At 60.5% G+C, this 9,306-nt stretch overlaps 1 protein-coding gene across 2 annotated transcripts in view; it reads right to left on the bottom strand.

Moving 5' to 3' along the window:
* Nucleotides 1–9,306, bottom strand: part of TTBK1 (tau tubulin kinase 1) — a 37,016-nt gene extending 27,710 nt beyond the window's left edge. Inside the window, exons 1-5 of one of the 2 annotated variants that reach the window (XM_036415364.2) lie at nt 9,053–9,306; nt 5,839–6,000; nt 1,336–1,483; nt 1,026–1,099; nt 660–800 (exon numbers count right to left, since the gene is read on the bottom strand). In XM_036415364.2, coding sequence (XP_036271257.1) covers nt 660–800; nt 1,026–1,099; nt 1,336–1,483; nt 5,839–5,946 — 471 coding nt within the window. In that variant the 5' untranslated portion in view covers nt 5,947–6,000; nt 9,053–9,306. The remainder of the gene's footprint in view (nt 1–659; nt 801–1,025; nt 1,100–1,335; nt 1,484–5,838; nt 6,001–9,052) is intronic. The other variant, XM_036415365.2, reaches the window with a different exon arrangement.

A 9,306-nucleotide genomic window follows, 5' to 3' on the forward strand; every position in this document is an offset into this window, starting at 1 on the left:
GGGCTCCGGCCCCACCTGGCCCACCTCACGGGGACCCTCGGCCCACACACCCTCACAGGAGGTAGAACGCCAGCCGGCCCAGCACTTCAGCGGCGGGGCAGGCGGCATTCTCCCCGTTTGGGGATGAGGAGAATGACGGTCACGGGGCTCAGGGGACTGGTCCGGGGTCCCTCAGCCGCCGATGGCTGCGCTGACGCTGAAACAAGGTCTGTGGCTCTAAATCCTTGGGACTCCCCAGCAGGACAGTGAGCATAGCCTAACTAAGGAGGAGGGCACCTATAGTGTCCTTGCTGTGACCTTGGGCCATTCAACCAACCTTTCTGAGCCCCGGTGTTCAGCCCTTAAGAAGGGCACTTACTTCAGCACCAACGTCCAAGGGGTCACACAATTAGCTGCTTGGAGCTCTTGGCAAAGGCCCAGCCCTGGTCCCCTTCCTCCACCCCCCTGTGCTCCCCCGACCCTTCCCCTGTCTGGGTTCAAGGACTCTGCAGGTCAGGGGTGAAGGAGAGGGAGGGAAGCACAGGAGAGGGAGGGCGTGGCCCAGGGCTGACAGCGCTGTGTGCTCCTGTGGGGCGGTGAGAGGCAGAGAGGGGGCTTGGGACGGAGAAGCAGCCAGGGGCCCCCAAGAGGGAGAGGGGCGGGGGCAGGGCAGCCCTCACCGGCTTGATGTCCCGGTGCAGGAAGCCCACGGAGTGGATGGCCTCGATGGACTCCAGGATCTGCTTGCCCAGCCGCAGGGTGGTGCTCAGCGTGAAGGTGCCCCTCGGCTGGCTGCGGCGCAGGTCGGCCAGGTTCCGGCCCTGGTGGTGGTGGCGGGGAGGGGGGGGGGGGACCCTGCTCAGCGGCCATCCCCCACCACCACCACTGGGCCACTCTGCCCAGCCTCGCCCCCAAGGCTGTGCCCACTTCCCCCTCCTCCCGGGGTCGCAGTCTCCCTTCCCCCCACCCCACCCCACCCAGGCCACAGGAGTTGCAGCCCACGTCCCGGGTGACGGGAGGGAGGATGCACGGGCCACGGGACTCACCTGGAGCTGCATCACCACGTAGTTAAACTTCTCGTTCCGGCCACAGCCGATGAACCGGCACACGTGGTCCTTCCCTGAGAACACAGGCAGGCGGCTCCCAATCCCACTCCCCACTCCCCACTCCCCGCTTGCAGGCGGGCTCCCAGTGTGTTCTGGATTCCTGGTCCCCCAGCCCCTAGTCCCATCGCTCTTCGGCTGGTCCCCTCTTCTCTCCACCACCCTACACCTCTCCGGCCTCTCAGCCCACCACTTCTCCTGGCCCCTGGCTCCGTCACCTCTCCGCGCCCCTCCTCCTGCCCTAGGCCCGTACCTTGCAGCTTTTTGAGCACGGCCACCTCCATCTTGAGGACCTGCTTGGGCTGCTGGGCCGACTCCACCTTGAGGGCCACGTTCTCCCTGGTCAGCAGGTCCATGGCCTCGTAGATCTCACCAAAGCCCCCACCTCCAATCTTTTTCAGCTACAGAGACAGGAGAGGGGAGGGGGACACAGGAATCAGGCTGAGCAGCTCCTCATCCAACCACTGTTGGGTGGTATCCTTCACTGATGGGGGCAGGGGCATCCTTGAGAGGGAGGACCTCATGTCTCCCTCCTTGCCCCACCCACCAGGGCCCCGCCTCCTTTCCTAGGGCTGGAGACAGACAGCTCGGCCATGGTTGACACACACACTCACACACACACACACACACACACACACATGCACACACGCACGGGGCCAGATGTCAGTGGGCAGTGGGAAAGGGTATGAGGCGTGTGACTTCATATAGACATGGAGCCAAGGTCACATGGATCCTGAAGAGATAATGGGCTGTCATGAATCTTTTCTTCTCTGGAAGGACAATCAATATCATGCTCCCCCATCCGCCGCCTAGACTGAGCAACCTCTGGAAGAAAGACCAATTTCCAGAACCTCCCAGCTTCAGGGCAGACCCCCCGGAAGGGGTTAGCCGCATCCGAAAAGGTGTCACCAGAGTGCTGGGTGGGGCAGTGTTTGGGGAGGAGACCAGGAAAGGTCTGAAGGAGACCATTGCTGCGCTGAAGCTCACACCCCTCCCCAGGCCCCTGCAGGGGCCACACCCAGGAAGGCCTCCTCTCTGGGGCAGGGGACACTGGAGCCTGTGGTGTGAATCTGCTTATTCCCAGGGGCAGTGCGGTGGAGAGCTAAACTGCCAGTCCTCCTCCTCCTCCAGCGTCCCAGAGCAGGGAGGGAGAGAAGACAGAGAGAACTGGGATGGAGGAAGAATCGGCAGCAGAGATGAGCAAAGCCGAGTTATGGGAGGGATCAAAGTCATGTCAAGTCAGAGGCCCAGGATGCTGGAGAGTGAGGGTGCCGCTGGCAGTGATGGGGGGCTGAGGGAGAAGGTGCTGAAGAAAGATGCACAGCTCAGTTCTCGCCTCCTCAGAGAGGATGGCCTGCCCTCTAGTGCCTTCGTGTGCATCCTGTTGGCTAATAACTGAGCCACGGCTGCTAATGGTGGGGTGGAGGGTCCTGATCAGCCAGCTGGTCAGGGACCCTGAGCCTCCTCCCCCCGCTGAGCCCTCCCCTGAGTGTTTACTCTGTGGGAATGAAGGGAGGAAGGGGGCGGGCTGGGTGGAGCAGAGGTTTCAGGTGAGCGTTGAAACCTCTCTAGAAAGAGAAGGATGAAGGGAAGATCTGGAAGAGGAGCGGAAGGCAGGATGGGATCTTGAAGACTCTTGTGCCGAGGAAAGAGGCCGGAAGAGAGGGGGTAGGAGGGAGGAAAGGACAGTGAGAAACCAGAGTCCCTCTCTACTTGAGACAAAGGTTGAAGGTCCGGCTTCTAGGAGAATTTCAGAACCAGGAGGGACAGCTGCAGACTCCGGGGAAGCACCGCACGCCTTCCCTGGGGAACTGTAAACGCGGGGGGGCTTTGTATCTTCCGGGCTCCTCTGCGGTGTGCTGTGCGTGAGCACGGAGGAAAGGCCGAGGGGGCGGGACACCCACCGCATCCCGGTTCTGTGCTCCGGACTCAGACCTCATCTCCGCTCGTCCCCGAAGGGTCCCAAGCACCGGTGAGGAGTCATCGGAGTCCCGTTCTGCACGGAGGTGAGCACCGGCCCCCGTCACAGGGCTAGGGAGTAGCAGAGCCTGTGTTGTTCAAACCCAGGCGATCGGATGCAAACCCACACTCTGGCCATGTCGTTACAGGAACAGGTGATCACACTGGGGTTCAAAGCGTCGGGGCTGAGATTCAAGCTCAGATCTACCGCGATCCGAAATCCTTGCTGGAGACGGTCAGGAGGTTTGGGGCTGTCAAGACATTTCTGACACCTACTCACTCACGGCTATTCCTCTACCACTTCCCTTTCAGAGTCCACTGTTCCTTCCTCAGTCCCCTTCTTACCACCCCACCCACTCTCTACTGAACCTCCCTGGGGCGGAGACCCGGCCTCTTCACTCACCCCCTCACCCGCACCCCTCCTCCCTGGCCCTTAGCCATGGCCGCAGCAGGCACAGGGACTGGGTCCATCAGACTTTCAGGAGACAACAAAAATGTATTAGTTTCTTTGAAAACCAGAAGGAGAGAGAAATTAACGGTTAGGTCAAAAAGAAAATGTAAATAGGTAATATTAATGTGTTCCTCTTTATACCACTGTCCTCACAAAATACAGTTTTTAGGAATTTGTTATCGAGGAAGGGGCCATAGGAGGAGAAATGTCCGGGGCCCAGGAAAGCCAGGAATATTCTCTCCAACTCCCTTCACCAGACCCTGTTCACGATCCGCTCCCTGCCAAAGGGCCCCCCCAAACTGGAGGAGAATACACCACAATAGGACCAGCATTCACACAGGGAAAAGGAAGCCTGGTTTCTCGGCCCAGCTCTGGGTGCCCTGGGGTTAGTTTCTGAAAGTTTTGGAGGTCCTGCTTTTTTAGCATTGGTCACAAAGACCCCTCAGCTCCAGGGTCCTGATTCTTGGACGGGCTAATTCTTGGAACGAGTTACTGTCGGCCCAGCAGCAGTCAGACAGACCTGGTCCTACCTGCCGGTCATGGTAACGTGACAAGTTAGGGAATCTCTGCCTCGGTCCCCACACCTGTGAAATGGGGCTAACAGTGTCTGTTTTTCACAGCATCAGGCAATTGTAAGTGCTCGAAACAAATGCTAAGTTTTTGTTACTATTATTGTTTGTGATTCTACTTCTGAGAATCCTGCCTCAAGAAGAAAGCAAGGCTATTATCTTTAAATACTCCCTCTGGCGTCACTGACCTTCATTCTCCCCTGGCTACAGCCTGTCTCTGGCAACTTGTTCTTGGTTCCTGAGCTCTGCCTCGGGCTTCTGCCCCATCCCTCACGGGGAGATGGCTGAGGGAAGTGTCTGGCACCCCACCATGGCTAGTTGGCCAGGGGCCAGGGAGGAAGTGAGCGGTAAAGAGAGGTAAGCTGGCAAAGACTGAATTCCCTAACTCCCTCTTGTCATTTCTCTCCCACTTCCTCTCAGAGAAACACAAGGAAGTTATAACTCATGAACACCACCTTTTTCTCACCTCTTCAGTGCAGATGTCCGTCTGCCTCCAATCTGCCAGCACAAGAAGCTCTTGTAACATTCCTCATTTTACCAGACCTTCATTCCTTTGATTACTGTCCTGGCTCCTCTCCTCCGCCCCCCCGCCCCCCACATCTGTCTTGTTACTCTCCCTCCCAGGAAGTTCCGGGGGACACTACCTGCAGTTTTCCAGCTGCTCCAGTGTGACCCCCTCCTGAGACAGCCCTGACAAGGCTGCCACCTTTGCCTCTATCCCTGGCCTCTAAGAGACCTGCCCAGCGGAGTGGTTGTTGCCATGGAGACAGGCCCCACTCTCCTCTCAACCCCTAACCTAGTTGAACCTCTCCCAACACACACACACACACACACACACACACACACACACACACACACACACTGAGAGAGAGAGAGAGAGGCTCAGTATAAACCTGACCTGTAATGCTTTCCCTCTCTTCCTCCTGGCTCCCCACCCAGGTGCAGATCCACACTTCACACACTGTCACCCCGAAAACCTAGGGCCCAGCAGCCTGCCCCCACATGTAAGAGGCAAGCAGCTCTTATGTGACAGAAAGCCGGGGGATGGGGGGGGCGGGGAGACAGGGATTGATTTACAGTAGGTCCTGTTCCCCAGACACTGCCTTTTCCCTAACCTTCAAGTGTCCCCCTCCCATCCAGACACCTTACACGCCCCCCCCCCAAGAGGCTTGGACTACAACTCCCAGCAGGCCGAGCAGCCTGAATTCCTGGGCTGGAGGAGCAAGGCACGCTGGGAGATGGAGTCTCGGCATGTTGCACCTGCCGCAGGAACCAGGGAGGGGAAGAGGGTGGGTGGAGAAGATGGAGTGCGGGTGCGGGTGCGGTGGGAGCAGGCTGAGCAGGCTGAGCAGGCTGCGGGGCCTCTTTCCCGGAACCCACGCCTTCCCATCCTCTGCGGAAGCGGACACATGCTCAGTCGCTGCCCTTCTCCAAGGTCCGGCGGAGAAAGAGCCCCCTCCCCCACCCTCCCTCCGCCCCGGCCGAGCTCTGCAGCTCCGGCTCAGACTTCCAACCGGGAGTTGTTCCAGGCTGGGACGGACCGGCGTGACCCGGCCCGGAGAGGGGTGAGAGGGCGGGGCTGGGGAGCCGGCCCGGGAGACGGCGAGTGTCCACAAGTGAGGGCAAAAAGCAGGGCCTGCAGGCGCTATGCAAACGAGCTCAGGGGCACCTCCCTCCTTAGGTCGGTGCGCTAAAAGGCACCTGTTTTTTCTGGTCTCCAGATCCCCTCCTCCCCCCTCTCCCGCCCCTCCCTCTGGCCCGCCGGTCACTCACTCACCACCTTCCAGCGATCCTTGACCACGTAGTTGGCCGGCAGGATGTCGGCCTGCTCCCCTCCCCCACTCATGTTGGTCTCGTCCTTAGGAGCAGCCGCTAGGCCCTGCATCCGCCAGCCGGAGGGAGGGGTGTCCGCAGGGCCTGCCCTGGGGGGGCCATCTACCTGGGGGAGCGCAGAGGGGCTGTGAGCGGAGAGGACCGAGGACCACCTTGCAGATACGCTGAAGGGGCTCTCGGGCCTTCCCAGTCCCACTGGACAGATGCGCTAGGGATTGCTGGGGGAGGCACGCGTGGAGGTCAGGGGAGAAGACAAATCCTCTCCACAGGAAAGGAGATACAAACTACTTAGACTAGACATGTGAGAACCAGCAACGCACGTGGATGGGAAAAGGAGAGGAAGATGTTGTGAGCAGGGTGTGGGGAAAGTGTGTCCCAAAGAGACACATGCCAGCTAATGTGGGGGAGGCTGCCTACCCAGGAGCACACAGCCTGGGACCCAGGCCTGCATTGGGGAGACTGAGGCAGAGAAGGACCAATCTGAGTGACTCCACCTGTGACCCCTGGCACCTACCCCTTCCCTGTGCCCCAACATGCCGGGGAGAGGTGCGCCTGAGGCTTATTGAAAGGGGAGAACTGCTGACGAGGGGTGCCCTCTGGGGGACACACAGCAGAGACAGAGACTGCGCGCCCACCAGGGGAGTGTGGTCCTCAGAGAATGGGGAGACACCGGCAGCCATCCAGCCATCGGGCCTGGAGCTGAGTGAGGAGATGCAGCTGCCAGCAGGCACATGCGCTCTCCGTGTGCCTGAGAGGGCAAGGCTAGGAGTGAGGAGGTGAACATAGGCAATGGGTTTGAGACATGGGTTTTAAAGGGACGGCAGCATGAGGCCTCTCAGAGGGAGAGAGGCAGGTTGAATTGGGAGGAAAGCAGGGAAGCAGCCCAGCAGATGAGAGGCAGGAGGAGCAGGTCGGGGAGCACGTGGTGAGAGCCTTTGGCCACACCTTTCCAAGTCTGCTCAGGGGCCAGGGAGCACGGCTCCTGAGGCATTAGGACGGGTACACGCTGGGTATCGAAGAGAGCGTCCCAACTGTGAGGCTGGGAGCCAGCCAGTGTCACCCAGGGACATGCAAGGGTGTGCATGTGTGTCTGTGTATATCTGTGCATGTATCCTCTGTGTGAGTGTGTGTATGCATGTATTGTGTGTCCTTTTTATTAACTTTATTTGGGTGACATTGGTTAATAAGATCATACTGGTTTCAAGTGTACATTCTATGATACATGTTCTGTATATTGCATTGGACCCACCACCCAAAGTCATGTCATCGTCCATCATGTATCTGTGCCCCTTTATCCTTTGCCTATCTGTATGTGCCTGTGTGTGTGTGTGTGTGTGTGTGTGCACGTGCGCGTGTCTTTGTTCTATGCCTGTACATCCATGTCTGTGTGAGCTTGTGTGTGTGTTTGTGTCTCTGTGTGATGTGCATGTGTAGGCAGGGAGCCAGAAGAGATAACTTGAGATCTCTGCCAGCCCAGTACAGGAGTGGAATCAGGGTCTTTTTCTTCCCCTACACTTTCTACAAGCGCACTGCTCTGCCCTCACAGTGACCCGGCATCACAGGCGGAAGGAAGTTGCTCGGGCTGGGGTTGGGGCTGGGGGAAGAGGAAGAAAGTGCCTGAGATATCGTGGATGGGGTGGGAACTCCATAAACCCGCCTTTCCTTGGGATGGGAGAATGCGCCGGGGCTCCGGTGTCCAGCCATCCTGACGGGGGCGGGGGCAGCATGGAACGGGGAACGGGGAAGGCGTGGAGACACCCCTCCACAGGCCGCCGTGTGCCAGGAGGGCGTGCGGAGAGGGCTCTCGTGGGGAGGAACACTGTCACTCTTTTCTGTCTTTCCTCAAGTGACTCAGCTGACTGTTTCCTCCAGTCCCCCAACTGCAGAGTTTCAGAACTGATACCAAATGGGCCTCTGCCCTCCTTCTGCCAAAGGGCACAGGGCAGAGAGGGCAACGGCAGGAGGAAGGGCGAGGTAGGGTTGGGGGAGGGGGTGTCTGGAGCACACGTGGAGGAGACGGGTTGAAGACAAGACGGAAGGACCAATTGGACGGTGGAGAGGGGTCCTTGGGGAGATGGACAGGGTGACCTCCGGTGGGCCTTCCAGGCCTGTGGGGGTGGATTCTATTGGTTGATGGAGGAAAGGTAGGCCCTGCTCCCATTTACTGACGGGCAAGCCCAGAAGGAACAGATGAGGCGGGAAAGGAAGAGTGTAGACAGGAGGACAAAAGAGGGGTCCCTGCTTCTCCCTGTTCATCATCCTTCCACTCCCCGCCTCAGAGGACTACACTCCATCAGACCAGGATCGGATGACACGAACACCAGTAATGTGGCTGCCCCATGGCCGCCCCCTCAGGACCTGCCTTGTGGGCGTGCGGAGGCGTGGGTGTGCGTGAGCGAGGGCTCCCGGAGGGGGTTTTACGGACTGTGTCAGAGCGCATGTTGAGGGTGGGTGCGGGGCGGAGGCGGGAGAGAGGTCTGAGTGGTTGGGAGCTCATGGTGTGTGAATGTAGTGTGGATGTGTGATAGGCAAGGTGTGAGCCAAGCGTGTGTGGGAATCCGGGAGCCCAGGTAGGGGAGGTACCGGAGACCAGTGAGGGCTGGTGGAAACATGAAAAGCTGTGTGGGAGGGAGCAGAGGGGAATAGAAGGGACCAGGAGTGACAGGACCAGAGGCGGGGGTTGGGTAAGACAGAGGCAGGTGGGAGATCATGCTGCAGGTGAAGAAGGCCCAGGACGCTGAGGGGTATCTGGGCACCGCGGTGGGCACAGTGGAAGGGGTGAGGGATGGTGAGGAAGTTGGTGAGAAGCCCAGGGCAGGAGCGGAGGGCAGGACAAGGAAGAGAGGTTATGGAGACAGCTCGGAAGGACTGGTCAGGGCGACAGGAGATTGAGCCCCGGAGGCAGGGTCGGAGGTTGGAAGTGAGGAGCGGACCTCCCGGCCGGCGGGCAGGAAAGGGTGGTATGTGCCGGGCAGGCGGCTGGTCCAGGCCTCGGATGCGGCCCAGGCGGTGTAGGCCAGCGTCCCAGCCGGCCCGAGGAGACGGCCGCAGGGAGGGGGCGCCGGGGAAGGCTGCGCTGGGAGGGGAGCCAGGCCCCAGGCCCCGCGGGTCCACGGAGGGAGCCCCCGCCCCGGCCCCCGCCCGCCCGGCCGGCTCACCTGCTCTGTGCCCGCTGCGGCGGAGGCTGCGGCCGCGGAGGCAGCGGCTCGGGGCGGCGCATCCCCCGGGGCCGGGGCGGGGTGGGGGCGGCGGCGGCTCAGGGCGGCGCTGGGCGGCCCGCTCCCTCCGGCGGCGGCGGCAGCGGCGGCGGCGGCCTCCGGACCGGGACCATCCCGGCCCGGCCGGCCCCGATCCTCCGCGGGCGACAGCGGTGGCAGCGGCAGAGCGGGGAGCTGCCCACAATGCACCGCGC

The sequence above is a fragment of the Pipistrellus kuhlii genome, unplaced genomic scaffold (genome assembly GCF_014108245.1).
Source record: "Pipistrellus kuhlii isolate mPipKuh1 unplaced genomic scaffold, mPipKuh1.p scaffold_m20_p_5, whole genome shotgun sequence".
NCBI classification, from domain to species: Eukaryota; Metazoa; Chordata; class Mammalia; order Chiroptera; family Vespertilionidae; genus Pipistrellus; species Pipistrellus kuhlii.